The sequence below is a fragment of the Metopolophium dirhodum genome, chromosome 1 (genome assembly GCF_019925205.1).
Source record: "Metopolophium dirhodum isolate CAU chromosome 1, ASM1992520v1, whole genome shotgun sequence".
NCBI classification, from domain to species: Eukaryota; Metazoa; Arthropoda; class Insecta; order Hemiptera; family Aphididae; genus Metopolophium; species Metopolophium dirhodum.
Window position 1 is genome coordinate 88,989,967 of NC_083560.1, and position 15,874 is coordinate 89,005,840.

A 15,874-nucleotide genomic window follows, 5' to 3' on the forward strand; every position below is an offset into this window, starting at 1 on the left:
GAATGACTCCTTAAAATCTCCTGAAACGTTATAGATATTCATCGGAAAACTTATCTACTTATATATCAAGAATTACCTATACTTTTATAACCAGTAAATGTACACATTTTAGAAGTGCGTATAAGAATAATACCTGTTTCGATTTTCTACCTACATTTTTGAGTACCTACTCAAATGTCCGCAAGTCTCCAATACCTAAGTTTTACTTTTAGATTCTGAGCGAAGCGATTTTTTTGTGTCTGTCATCACGTTTTAGGACAGTAAAAGTGCTTAGATTTACTTCAATAGTACCTTTTCTGATAGGAAAGTGAATCTAGTTGGTACTTTGGGGGGTCAAAAGTAAACATTTTCCAGTAGTTTTCAAAAGTACCGTGAAAAACAAATGGAAAATTAAGGAAAAAACGGGAATTTTTACGCAACATTGATTTTTGACAAAATCGATTTTGGTTTTTGGTGTAACTCTAAAAAAAAATAAATACATGAAATTTTGACTGAATGTTCATATAAGCAGTTTCTATACACCATCCCGTTTTCAAAATATTTTGAGCTGTTTACAGACATTTTCAATTACCAATATTTTTAGTTTTTTTGTCTATAAATATCAATAAAATTTTATCTACTGTTTAAAAATTCTTGAAAATTTAATAGAATGCTCATAATATATTGTTTCAGAGGCAGATGAAAAATCTGTTTTTTTTCTAAGCATTTAAAGTTTAAATTTTGATAAAATACGTAAAAATGACGAAAATTTGCAAATTATTTTGAGTTAGAAATTCATAAAAATTTTTCTTTTTAAATCTAAGAGTTTAAAATGTAACACGAGATTTAACATAAGTTTTTCTACTTTTATCAAAAATAAAATATCTAAAAGCAAGTAAAAATAAATTTTTATGAGCGTTTTAAGTTCATAATGTTACATAATTGGATATTCACTCAATTTCTCATGTAGCGTTTTTCTTATTTGGTTGTAATTCAAAAACGAATAATTTTAGATGCATGAAAATTTCACTGGATGTTTATATTTTCATTTTCTATACACCATACAATTTTGAAAATATTTTGATAGGTTTTGAGCTGTTTACAGACATTTTCAGTTTTCAATTTTTTTAGTTTTTATTTTTATAATTGTCAATAAAACTTAATTTGGTCGGCCAAAAAGTCTGAAAATTTAATACAAGCTTTCTAATATATTGTTACAATATCAGTTGAAAAATTTTAAAAATACATAGGCACGATTTTTTTTTATAAACATTTAAAGTTCGAATTTTGACAAAATTTGTCAACATCTCGAAAATTATCAATCATTGGAATTAAAAAACTATAAAATGTTCAGTTTTTATAACTAAGGGTTGAAAATTTAAAACAAAGATTCTCATAAATAATTCATACTGTAACCAAAAAATCTAAAAAATATATCAACACATTTATTTTTTACAGACATTTTAATTTCAAATTTAGACAAATTTTCATATTTAAACCAAGAATAATGATTTTAGTTATTTTGTTATAATTTAAAAATATTATTTGTTGGTATATGAAACTTTTAGAGTATATTGTTTTAATTGTATATGCACGCAATGTCATTTTAAAATGTAATTTTTTTGGGAAAAATGAAATTAACCAGGGGCGCCGGAACAATGGGGGCAGTGGGGGCAATTGCCCCCACAAGATAAATACTGTGGGGGCAAGGCCCCCACGACTTCATGGCCTAATTATATTTACATTTAGCCCACAATAGTACAATACCTGCATTATACACAATACCTGCAGCATCAGCCACACCAGAAAGGTCATTTAGTGGGCTCAAGCGTTTAAAAACCTATACACGTTCAACTATGAGTCAAAAGCGTTTGACTCATTTGTTACTACTACACTTAAACCAAACTATTTTGTATGAAATTTCCTTGGATGATATCCTAAAAGAGTTCATTAGCCGTACAGCAGAGAGAAAAAGTGTATTTGGTAAAATGTAAATTATTCATTAAAATTTGAACTGTATATTTTATTTATTATTATTGTATAATAAAATATAGTTATGGGATTTTTGATTAAAGATTGTACAACAAAGAAACTGTGTATGTGAAAAAGTTAATTACAACTGTAATTTGTATTGTTAATAAATTTATATTAAACACCACTATTTTTGCTCCTATACCCTCTAGAATAAAGTTTGAAATATTTTGCCCCCACAGCAAAAAAATCGTTCCGGCGCCCCTGAAATTAACCAATTTATAGTAAATACTAATGACTAATACTAAAATTAATTACTTTATTCACAATAATATCATCAAATACATTTAATAAGATATTATAGACTGACTGACCGTCTTCGCTCAGAATCGTTTTTCTTATTCAATGATATTATATCATTGGATTCAAATTTAACACAATCCATTACATTGACTCACTTGTAACCTACTGTACAGCAGAGCGACATCCACTTACCCGCCTTTTTTTTTTATATACATTGACGATTTTTAAACATGTGTAGGAACTAACAAGTTCAAATGGTAGTATAGGTGCTTATTTATTCAAACGTTCGATAGCGTTAATAGTATACTATAATTGTACACTGTAGTAGTGTAGTTAATAATAATTAAATATTATTATAACCAATATAACCAGAAATATTATTAGGTATATAATACAAATATATAATAATATTATTTTAAATATATATAATATTTAATATTATATTTTTCACGGCCCGCTTGTGGGCCGCGGCCCAAAGGTTGGGAACCGCTGGGCCCTATACTATATATAACCACAAATTTGAAACGGCTATTAGTTCTAAAATAATGGTTTCTGTAAAACGGTTTTCATACCATCGTTTTAAGCATAAAAACAAATCGTTTTATAAAAAATAAAAAATCGTGAGCTGTACGGGAGAGTACATTTTTAAATTTTAGTTAAACTTCTTCAAACTATTCTACAACATAACATATAAATATTAATAGAATATTGACTTCTTCACTTCAATTATATTAACACAAAACTATTTAATTTTTACTTTTATTAAACATAATTTATTTCAATGATTTCCATATATTATATTCTGTACATTTGTAAGTACAGTTTTTTTTTTAAACTTTTTTTACTTACAATCTATACATACGTACGTGGGGTGACATAAAATAACATTAATTACGGAATAGGAAGGCTCCCAGCAGGGCCACCTGATCAGAAGTAAAATACAGTTAAACAAAAAAATATAAAAATATAAAACTAATTGTTTTAAACAATGATAATAGGTGCCTATATAGGTATAAAAATTAATATTAATAACAAAAGGCCAAAAGGGTTATATAATAAGGATTTAATACAAATTATTATAGTTTAAGCTAAACAGTTAAATAATACACAAATGTTGTATTGTTGTTTCATGCATAGAAATTCAAACATATGTAACACGTCACGTAGGTATATATAGGTAACTAGTGTATACACTATACCTATCGTGAAGTGAAATCTAGAATTTTTATCCACCCACCCACCAAAACTTTACAGCCATCGAATATGGTTTAAAAACACACACAACTTTTTTTGTTAATATTATTTTATTTGAGTTTCTACATGATTCTCACTTATACCCACCCATTAAGAATTGAAGCGATCGCTTCACATGATATATGAGTTCGGTGCCACTGATTCAAGTAATTGTATCAAGTAATACTATCATTGATTATAAATTAGTATTTAAACTAGTATTTATAATCAATGATACTATTTAAGAAATGTCCTGTGGTAATACAGACTTCTGTTTTTAAAATGAAAACTGTGTAAACCCCCCCCCTTTTACTGTAAATTATTTAGTGGATATTTTTTTTAGGTACCTATACCAAATTAAAAATTCGAATGAGTAGTTTCTGAGTGGTTATTAAAATATTTGTACTGAGGATAATAATATAGTCCTAAATCAAAGTCACCAGGTTTTTATCTTACCTATAAAAATAATTTTATTCGACTAAACGGTTTAAATGATAATTACCCACACAGACTATTTTTTTTTTTTTTTTATCAAAATAATTACCTTCGCCCAAACGACCACCGCCAAATAATATTGGGCTTACATAGCCCGTAAATAAATAATCAATAATAATTTTATAAATAATAATAATATAATCTAAGATTTATTCTAGGCCATAGGTACGTTACATACCAATTATTTATTTATTCACCTAATACAGGTTAACTTCAATAATTAACATATTATGTTTATTTAAAATTGCATATTCTTAGGACTTAAGAGCAACTAAACTTAGGTAGGTACTAAACTGCTAAATAATAAAATATGTTAATAGTCAATAAATTTAATGTTAATATAACGTAAGTACCTATATGTTCAAGAATAAAAAAATAATCAAATTTAAAATAAACAGTAAAGTAGGTACTTATGGCTATTTTAGAAGAAACAAGAAAACACTTAAAATATATTATGTAAATAGGTTATGACGTTATGCGTATGAAAATTGATAATATATATTATTATCATGGATGTATATTGTATATCCATAGGTGCCATTTCTTTTTTTGACTTTGAGGTGCTTTACATATTTAAATGAATCAGACCATTGGGGGGGGGGGGGGGGGGGGCTCTGTCGCTGTTCAAATGGGGAATGGTAAACTCCTACAAATGTAGTGTTAACTCCTACAAAAGATAGTGTTAACTACTACAAAATACAGTGTTAACTCCTACAAAAAATTAATACCGCTCGTATTGCTAAAAAAATAACATTCAGGTAGGTATGGTACATATTATTGTTATTATATTATATTATTTATATTAGAATTGTAACCGTCGAACTGCAAATTTATAAAAAAATCACTATTGTGTATTGGCTATATTATTGTAAAAAAATTTAAATATTATCAGTAGCCAGTAGGTTACCTGGTTACCTAATGTATTGTGATTAGTAGGCAATTCATAATTTGTAAAACTATATTACTATTATTAAACCTACTTTATGCTTGGTGGCCTGTGAGTGAATCCGATATCTAATCACGTGAATAATGAATCATTGTTTTAACTTAAGAAAATAATTTCTAAAAAATCGTTTTTTGGATTATGCAGATTAGATACCTAACTAATGAAGGATTTAATACTTCAATAATCAATTCAAATACAAGTTTTGGAGAGGCTAAGGCCCTCCAAGTCACCCCCCAAATTGCGCCTATGTGCATATCTAAAACCGTGGTTATTATTTCGTAGTTGTATATTTTCGGAACAACTGATATTCGTAGCAATATTTTCGGAGTAATATCATTATCGGAATTATGATTGTTCGTGGTATCATCATTTTCAGCAGCCATATTCGGAGTAACTGATATTCGTAGTAATTTATTCGGAGTAGTACTATATTCGGAGTAATCACTTTTCGTGGCTATGGTGTTAGCCCCGTTTATTATTAGATAGTAATATTAATATACAAGATGTCAAGATAATGAACGTTACCGCCGCGTACATATTTTTTCATTTCGTATTTTAGATCAAATTTTTTTCGACGTAAATATAATTTTTAAAAAAAATGTTCAGTATTTTTTTTTATGTAATATTGACTATTGTAATAATAAAGGTCCTGTGGCCCCCGTCTTCGACACACCTAGGGGGCCCCGGGCCTAGGCCTCGGCGGCCCCGGCCTAAATACACCCCAGTATATACTCTAATATTGTGGCCAAGTTTTACTATAAATGTGCCAACAATATTATCACTGCAAACATTTTTGATTCCAAAACATGTGACAATTATCTAATACTTCCTAATCACAATTTCAACATTTTGTAACAATATTTAAATTTTTTTTGTAGCATCATTAAAATATTTTCAAAATATAATTTTTCTGTGTGGTTAGATTACTATCTACTTTTATATTTCACATTACCTTTCTTCACCATGGTCATTTTCTTTTAAATGTTATGTTAAGTACTGGAAAGATGGCGCCACTGGTATTCCCATTTACGTATTATAGCCGCCCAACGACTTCATAATATGATTTACAATTTATATTTTTGTGTAAACCAACTCCACAATACTATTTTCCCCTAATATATAATATTATTATAGAAGTGGAGTAGTTGGTACGACAAAAAAATTTTCACGTATTAATAATATATTATATAATACACCTATATAGACTATAGACAATCCTTATTCTATAGAACTATTAAAATCCAAATCCATTAGTCACTATTTTTCAAAAAGAGAAAAACGTATGCACTTGAAATGTTGAATATTAGTTTCTAAAATGCTCTAGATGTGCAATAAGAAGGATTTTATAAAATTGGTATTTTAAAGATGACCTGACACAGGAATTTCGTTCTGTTTATATAATAATGCCAGTCATTAAGGTGATCGCAGCACACGTATTTTTCATACGTTTTAAAATTTAGATTAATAAGTCTAGTGGTACAATAGTGGTTGTAAGATAAACACACTTCACAATTTAATATTTCTGATTTTAATTTTAATGTATGTGGGTATGAACTATTTGACAAAATCTATCTAATGTCAATTTCCTACTTTCAATTGTGAAGAACCAATCAAGATATCATATTTAGAATTCTGGGAAAAAATTGCATTACATTTGTTTTTAATTTAAAAATACATTTTTTTTGATAAAAGTAGACAAACTTGTATTACATTTTCAAATCTAAGATTTAAAAAGAAAATTTTTCATGTATTCTTGTCTCAAAATAATTTGGTAATTTTCGTGATTTTTCCGTATTTTGTCAAGATTTGAACTTTAAATGCTTATAAAAAAAAACTGTGACTTAGGATTTTTAATGATTTTCAACTGTCACTGTAACAATATATTAGGAGCCTTGTATTAAATTTTCAAGCATTTTTACCCAACAAATACATTTTTTATTGACATTCATAGGAAAAAAGACTAATAAAATTAGAAACTGAAAATGTCCCTAAACATTTCAAAACAAATCAAAATTGTTTGAAAATTTTATCAAATATAAACAACCAGTGAAAATTTCATGCATTTTTTATAGAGTTACACCAAAAACTAAAATCGATTTTGTCAAAAACCGATTTTGCGTAAAAATTCCCGTTTTCCCTTAATTTGTATGTTCTTTTTCCCAGCGCTTTTGAAAACTATTGGGAATTCTAAATTTTGACCTCCCGAATGCATCAATTAAATTCACTTTCCCATTGAACAAGATACTGTTGAAGAATATCGAAGCAGCTTTATTGTCCCAAAAGGTGGCAACAGACACAAAAATAAAAAAACAATATAATCGTAAAATCAATACATTTATCGCCCCGCTCAGAATCTAAAATAATTCGTAAAATAGCCTAAATCTAGTCTAAAAACGTATGTGTTCAAAACTTTTTTCGAAATTACAATCGAATTTCAGTAAGTATAACAGTATATTATGCTGAGAGCCGTCTTAAGGTTTTATTGAGCCCCGGGCCAAACATATTTCGGGGGCCCTATAATACTAAATTATAATATATACATTTTTAACACATAATGTATTATTATTTATTAAATATTATACTTTATTAGTAAAAAGTGCATTTTTGTTTAAATCTCTGTTACTTTATTGTTAATTATAATTTCAAAATACACGGTCAAAAAATTCTTTCCTATTAATTAAATCGTCAATATATTAATTATTCATACATCAATATGTTCTATAGTTAAAAATAAATGTAATTCATTAAACAAAAACTAATATAATTGTCATAAAAAACATTATATGTATATTGATATAGATTTGTCAATTATTAAGTAGGTACTCTTTAATGGTTTCTTCCTAGCTTTTTCATTCGCAATGTCTTCTATAACATTTCCATAATCTTAACTTAATAGTAGTTCATGTTCAATACTCATTAAAAATAAGGAGTTTAACCGTTTCTGGCTCATGGTACTTCTAAGCTCTTCTTTAACTAAATTTAACTTAGAAAATGAACGTTCCCCACTACAGTTGATAATCATCATTGATAAAAAAAAATAGGAAAGATATTATTATGTTTGGAAATGTTTTTTCTAGTCTATTTGATTTTAAACATTTGTATGTACTAGAAATACTGAATTCAGAAATATCAAGTTCTGATAGATACGCTTTTAAGTGTATATGTTCAAAAATTAATTCAGTTTCATTAATGTCTATGTGATAAAATTCCGCTAATGTTTTACAATGGATAATACAATGTATTTCTTTTGTCTCTAAATTTTGTAAATTAGAGAAAAATCCAAACAGTGTATTTATTGATTTGTATAATTTACCACGAATTTTTACTGAGTTATTAATGAATCTATTATTGGGAAGTAAGTTTCTATTTTGAATTTTTCACAACTTGTAAACGATGTACTTTCGTTAGTCTGTTCACCCCGGGGAATGTTAAATGAATACTCTTCTTCTTAGTTCATTGGTGTACATCTTTAAAGCCAGAATCTGGAAATTTTTCTCTAGCGGCAGTTTCATAATTTTAATATTTTTTCTTTCGAGATTTATATTAGAAACATTTAAAACAAAATGTAAATTATTTAGTAAATAATGTAATCAATGTGAATTTGTGGCCCTTAAAATTTCGGGGCTCCAGGCTTAAGACGGCATTGTATATACTTGTATGTTATATAGTAATATAACAGTATATTAATGTATACTTATATTTGTTTAATTTACTACAGCTTTTAGTAATTTTTATAGCTATGCAAATAAAAATATAAGTACCTGTTTAATTTTCCGTGAGTAGTTGACAGGTGCGTTTGTGTCAGCGTGTGCGGGAGTTAAAAGCGAACCGACTACATACACTAATCTTCATTTTACATTTACTACTCGCATTGAGACATCCCAAATGTACATGACGTCATATGAACTGTCTAAATATTACTGCTTAAAACATGCAACACTCCAGTCCTCTTCATTGCTATTTCTTAAAATGTTGCATCAGCAAACGGAAATCTAGAAAAGTGAATCTAATTGGTAATTTTGATAGTTCAAAATGGTTTTAGAAAGTGTCAAGAAAAACAAAAATAAAGTGAAAAAAGTGATAGGTAACTTTCATGCTAAATCGATTTTTTTTTTAATTTAACTCACTAATTTAACAAACTAATAACCGCAGATCATTGACATTTTCACATAATATTTATATTAGCATTTTCAACGAGTGGTAACAATAATTTCGAAATATTTTGACTTTTTTTGAGCAGGTTATAGCCTTTAGAAATATTTAGAAATTTGTAAATTTGTTTAAAGTTATTCTCGGTAAAAACTTTTTTACTAAGTAAAAGCTTGGAAATTCAATACAAGGTTCCTTATTAGTTTCAATTATGTAAGTACAAAAAAATATCAGAAATTAAAAGTCACGATTATTTTTTAATGCATTTTAAGTTCAAATTTTGACAAAATTCCTCAAAATGTCAAACATTTTCAAACTATTTTTCAGTTAGAAATTCATAAACATTTTTCTTTTTATAATTAACATTAGAAATGTTGATAGAAGACTCCCCACAATTTGTTTTAACTTAAACAACAAAAAAAAAGTTTACTGAAAGTCATATTAATTTTTTTTAACAGTATAGGTATAGTGAATAATTATTATATAAAAAGTTGTAAGGAATAAGGATAATTAAACTTCAACTATTGCATTTTTAAATGTAAAATAAGGGGTAATAGGTAATAAAGAGTAATAGGTAAAATCAGCATTAACAATGAACAAAATAACAATTTCCGATAATTCACTATACGATGTTTAATTTGCTATAAACCTACATATGAAATTATAGACACTTATGATTATTACAATTCAAGAAATTATCCACACACAATATATATCTAACTAAGGTAAAGTACTAAATAGTGGGTATGACAGGCAGGTATTTAATAATGATTGCAATTCGGTTTTATGTTGGTAAATATATTTTACTTTTTTTTTTCTGGCATGTGAATATTATAATACAATTGTATATGTATTCAATGATTTTTTACGGTGGGTCGTTGGTATATTAACTGATACTACAACATATGATGTTTCCAAACAAAATGTAATCTCGTTAGGAGTTGTGTGCGAACAGACTGAGTGATAGTTTTATTGTGCGTGGCGAGAATGTGAGGAGCCAAACAGCAGTTACCAATCACCGTAATCTAATCACGTGCGAATACAAAAGTCACATATGGGAAATTGTTGTTTGGCAAACCTTATACTGTTAGTGTTAGATAAAATGATACAATTTGTGAGTGTGTATATTATATATATATATACATCGATATATATATTTATTATTTCTTGTTAACATTATATGATTGTACCTATAGTCTATATACCTACCTACCTAGATCTGTATTTATTTCAATCAGATTTTGGTGTTTGAAGATTTGTTGGCATTATTTTATTTTATTATTTTTACACGATACGTTAAACTATTGACTGATCGTAAGTCGGAGTATAAATTACGTATACGCGGACCGCCATACAATTTTATTCTGATATTTTAAAAATCCTAGAACTTATAATATATGTCTCAAGAATTTGAAACACAATAATGTGGTACCTACCTACTATAGTAGATCAGGCACGTAGGTAGGATTACATAATTAGGTTGGCCTAATCAGACAAATGTTTATTGGCTAACATTTAATCCCCCCCCCCCCCCAGGCACTAATTTAATTTATAAGTGTTTCTCTTTTAAATATACTACTATAGTAACAAAAGTACAATAGGTATTGGTACCTATATGGCTATATACCATGCTATTATCGTAGCTTTATTTTTTATACCAAGTTGTTTATAGTAGGAATTCGGCGATTATATTTATATTTGTTTTAAATATTATAATAGTATTAGTAGTAATCAGCCCCTATTTTTTAGCGAACCCCGACACAAAGTGTGTAGTCCGAAATTGAAAGTGTGCACTACGGATTTGAGAAGTGTAGACAACAATAAAATTAAACATTTTTGAATTTTTTAAAAATGAAAATCTTTTATGATAGGTACCAAAAATAAATTGTTTTCAGTAACATTTTACCAAATTGATCTTTACTTCTCTACTTTTAATTGTGAATAGTGAACACGCTGGGTATAGTCGATAGATACCTACAACTATCGTGAAGGAGACTTTTTGTTATATTTTTTTTCTAAAAATGTAATCAATGTACAAATGTATAATTTACATTACCAAGGTACATGATATGTAGGTATACAAAATAGTATAATATTATTAACTAATTAGACCGATTATATAAGTAATAACTGAAAATGATGAAATTACTGACGAATAATAATAATGTGTGATCACAATAAGATATGTAAAGGTATATTTAGAATTTGAACCAATCCACTTCGTATCATTATATAAAAAAGCATGCTGTATCCCACATTTGAAAGATAAAATAAGTTTTAAAAATGCTATTGAATTATTATGAAAATAGATTAATCGATTGATAGGTACTTTTAATTGTTTCTGTGGTAGTGTGGTATGATTTTAATTCTCTTAAATTTATAAAAAGTTATGGGCTATATTTTTACTACATAATATATTAATATAAGTTTAATTTCTTGGTCCTCTTTATCACTACAGTATCTTAATATCATTGTAAATAAAATGTGTAATACGTTATATTTTGAAAAATGGGGGCTGGTAGTAATAACTAATAATAGTTAGTATTATAAATAGGTACCTACTAAGTATATTATTGCGCATAATGCGCATAATAATTATCGTGGTATCAAGCTAACCATCGCTAACCAAGCAATGATGGGAAGTGCTGAATTAATGATATACCATTATAGCAATGCATGTTCATAATATAGATGCATTGTGTCCCACAGGGGCGTATTTAGATATTTTTTTTGGGGGGGGGGGGCTGTGGTATTTTCTCTAACTAAAATTCCCTAATTCAGCCTATTAAAAATAAGAGTTAGGAAATTAGTACACAATTTTAATTTTTGTCATGATTTTTAATGTTTTCAAAAAATTAATAATGAAATAATATATAATAATAATAATAATAATAATACGATATTAATATAACAAATCAAATCAAATTTAAATTTCTTTGCCACTGTTAGCAAATGTATCTAATAAAATGTCATCTGGTATGTCAATGTCTCTATGAATAGCTAAAAGGGCAAGTCCCACTAGTCTAGATTCTGAAGTTGTATTTCTTAAATACGTTTTGAGTCTTCTCAACGTCGAAAAGCTACGCTCAGCTGTAGCGGTGGACACTGGTATTATAGCTAGTATTTTTAGTAATTCATACATGTTTGGATACATTAAATTATCACAGACACTCAAAGCCTCTATAGCAGTTGTGGGCCTTAAGTTGTCTTCAATATTCTTCCACTTAGCTTGCCAAATTTCGTACTCTGCTTCTATAACGTCATTTAGCCCCGGTAAATCATTTTCATAAAATTCAACAGCTTTTTTTAAATAAGAAAATGGTTTTTCAACTACAATACTTGGTAAGACATATTGTAATTAAGTTATAGTTTCATTGTGAGGTATAAATCTTTCATTTAATGCCATCATCAAATCGTCCAAGTACGGTATAAAAATAGATTTTTTGTAATATTCTTCAATGTTGTTAGATGGTACATTGCTTCTATTTCTTTGACTGCTACAAATACGAGGCATTTTTGGCTCAATATTTATCTTTTCAGCAACATCTTTGGCTTCTTTATAAATATTGTTAAATTTTAAATCAACGTTTTCTCTTATGGATTCAAACACAGAAATTACACCAGAAACTTGATTAAGAGCATTAAATAAATCAATATTTTTGCTTTGTAAATATTTCGATAAATTATAAGTATAACTTAATAATTTACTAGACACACAAATAGATATTAAAAAATTAAAGTTGCAAATACAATGTAAAAGGCTATTACCTCTTTTTGAAGAATCGGTCCCAGAACATTCACTTTGCACTTTTTCTAATGCAGCTACAACGGGTTCTACAAATTCTTTAAAAAGCATAACTGCTTCATGGCGTAACACCCAGCGAGTTTCACATAAAGATTTCAATTTTGTAGATTGTGAATTTGGTTTAATTTCTTTTATTTTATTTTTGAGGACTGTAGTTCGTTTTGCCGAACTGTTAAAAAAAAACAGCATTCACTTATTACACCAAAAGCATTTCGAATATCTTGAGATTTTGTAGCATCCGATAAACAAAGATTTAGTGAGTGTGATACACAATGTGTGTATAATACTTTTGGGTACATATCTTTAATAATTGCCTGAACACCTCTAAAACGACCACGCATTGCTGCAGCCCCGTCGTAACCCTGACCTCGCATTTTATTCAAATCAAAACCAATTTTTTTTAATGTTTCTTTAATCGTGTTAGCCAAACCTTCACCAGATATATCATATACCGGAACGAATGTAAGAAAATCTTCTCGAATTGAAAAAACCTGCTCGTCAACATAACGGATACATAATGAGAACTGTTCAATTTGAGAAATATCAGTTGTTTCGTCTGCAAGTATTGTATAAAAATTAGTTTTTGAAACTCTTTCAAGAATTTTTGACTGAATTAAATCACCAAACAAATTTATTATTTCGTTTTGTATAAGTGGACTTGTATACATAGATTTACAACCACTAGTTTCCAAATGTTCTTTTAACGATTAAATACATAATGATTGTTGAGTTCTTTTCATTATGCTTAGGTGTATTATTATTATTTTATTTAACCAACAAATAAAAACACTCGTCACAATCCACTGCTTTAGTAGTTAGTAGGTACGTACTACGTGCGATACTAAACGTCGTATATATCAGACAACAAAATATTTATCTATAATAGCGACTATAATATAACAGCCGGCCGTCGTCGTCACAACTTCTCGGAAATATTTTTAGCTCATACAGGCTCGTAATGCTCGTATAATTATTGTACGGTGATTGAAACGCGACAACGCGTGTATAATATCAGTAAATCAAATAAAATTACGATAATGCAGCAGTACCGCACGTCAAAATTAAGCATTATGTACCGAACTCAAAGATATAATCGTTACGATCAAAATCGTCATTGACACATTATAATATGAATAACTTGTTCGTTGTTAATAATAATTCTTTATCATCTAGTAGAACATAATAAGTAGACTTAATAAACAATTCCTAGATTTCGGGGGGGGGGGGGGGGGGGGGGCTGAAGCCCATGCTGTTCGAAAATCAAATTGCTTCTGATGCGATAAATTACAAGCTATTATGTTCAAAATTTGTAATCGTTGTGAAAACACAGCGTTAATGATAATTAGTGAATAATAACAAATATCATTTTTGAAAATAGTTTAACTCTTTTTAATTAATTATTTGAGCCTTGGGTATTTTAACAATATAATGGGGTGACAATTTTAACAATGTATTAGGGTGGCCTGTAAATATTTTGGGTGGCCGGGTCACCCCAGGCCACCCCTAAACTGCGTGCCTGTAACAGATAGGTACTAATAATAATAATAAGGTGACACAATTGTCAAAAATTTAATTTAATTTAAATAATAAAAAAAAATATTTTCTGTTAAATAATATTAACCGTAAATGATATATTTTTTTGGTTTATTTAAAAACAACTAAACTTGTCAAAATGAGTTAAACCGACAAATTCAAAAATCAATTTTGATGTTTGATAAAAAAAATGTACTTTATAATATATAGGTAATAATCATATAATATTTATTTTTATTTTTATAATGGAACAAATAACATAATTATGATTCATAAAATGTTCTATGATACCCACAATTAGCAAGATAAAATGTTTCGTACCGGTACCTCCGACATGTTACTCAGATTGAAATGGACAGCTTACCCGAACCACAATTTTTAACCTAGGTATTGAACTATAACATACATATTTCAAAATAAATTAAAGGTATTTAAATATTTATAATTGCCATTAGTAAATTAAAGTTAACTTTAACATTAATGAATAAACATTGATAATATGAACAGATACGGGATAATCGGATTGCACTTTTTTCCTAAATTAAATAGTAGAATCGCACTTGGGTTTGAAAAGGTAATGGTCGAACTGCACTCTGGTTCAAAAACGATTTTCAACAAAACTTGTTTTAAATTTTCAATCCTTAGCTATAAAAGTTGAACATTTTATAAATTTTTATCTACAAAATAACTATTAAATTTTAAATTTAATACATTTTGTCAAAATTCAAACTTTAAATGCTTATAAAAAAAAAATTGTGCCTATGTGTTTTTAATATTTTTCAACTGCTATTGTTACAATATATCAGGAGCATTGTATAAAATTACCCAACAAATAAAATTGTATTGATATTTATAGAAATAAAAACTACAAAAATTGAAAACTGACAATGTCCGTAAACAGCTCAAAAAGAATCAGAATATATTCAAAATTATATGGTGTATAGAAAATGAAAATATAAATATTCAGTAAAATGTTCATATATCTACAGTTATTTGTTTTTGAATTACAACAAAATAACAAAATCGCTACATGAAAAATCGAGTGAATATCCTATCTTGTAAAAATATAAACTTCAAACGCTCATAAAAATTTAATTTGATTTGCTTGTAGACAATTTTATTTTTTTGATAAGGGTAGACAAACTTATGAGCAAACTTGTATTACATTTTAAAATCTTAGATTTAAAAAGAAAAATTTTTATGAATTCTCAACTCAAAATAATTTGCTAATATTCGTGATTCGTGATTCAGTATTTTTTTCAAAATTCGAACTTTAAATGCTTATAAAAACAATTGTGACAATGGATTTTTAATATTTTTCAAATGTCATTATAAAAATATATTAAGAGCCTTGTATTAAATTTCCAAACTTTTTTACCTAACAAATAAAGTTTTATTGGCATTCATAGAATTAAAAAACCTTTAAAAAATGAAAATTAATAATGTCCGTAAACAGTTCA

The 15,874-nt window shown here is 27.7% G+C and overlaps 1 protein-coding gene and 1 pseudogene across 1 annotated transcript; both read right to left on the minus strand.

The window, feature by feature from the left end:
- Nucleotides 1–12,002: 12,002 nt before the first annotated feature.
- Nucleotides 12,003–12,590, minus strand: LOC132944352 (52 kDa repressor of the inhibitor of the protein kinase-like; annotated as a pseudogene).
- Nucleotides 12,591–12,691: 101 nt separating this feature from the next.
- LOC132944360 (zinc finger MYM-type protein 1-like) lies at nucleotides 12,692–13,549 on the minus strand. The gene is made up of 3 exons (XM_061013666.1): nucleotides 13,075–13,549; nucleotides 12,845–13,030; nucleotides 12,692–12,738 (listed from the first exon to the last, which is right to left on the minus strand). The coding sequence occupies exons 1-3, from the start codon at nucleotides 13,547–13,549 to the stop codon at nucleotides 12,692–12,694; spliced, it is 708 nt and encodes a 235-aa protein (XP_060869649.1).
- Between the last annotated feature and the right edge of the window lie 2,325 nt (nucleotides 13,550–15,874).

Excerpts from the sequence above, each read along its gene's own strand:
- LOC132944360 (XM_061013666.1), bottom strand. The coding sequence starts at position 13,549 with ATGTATACAAGTCCACTTATACAAAACGAAATAATAAATTTGTTTGGT. Across the intron at positions 13,031-13,074 it reads AAATGCTTTTGGTGTAATAA|TCCTCAAAAATAAAATAAAA; the intron begins GTGAATGCTGTT and ends AACGAACTACAG. Across the intron at positions 12,739-12,844 it reads GACCGATTCTTCAAAAAGAG|CAAAAATATTGATTTATTTA; the intron begins GTAATAGCCTTT and ends ATATTTACAAAG.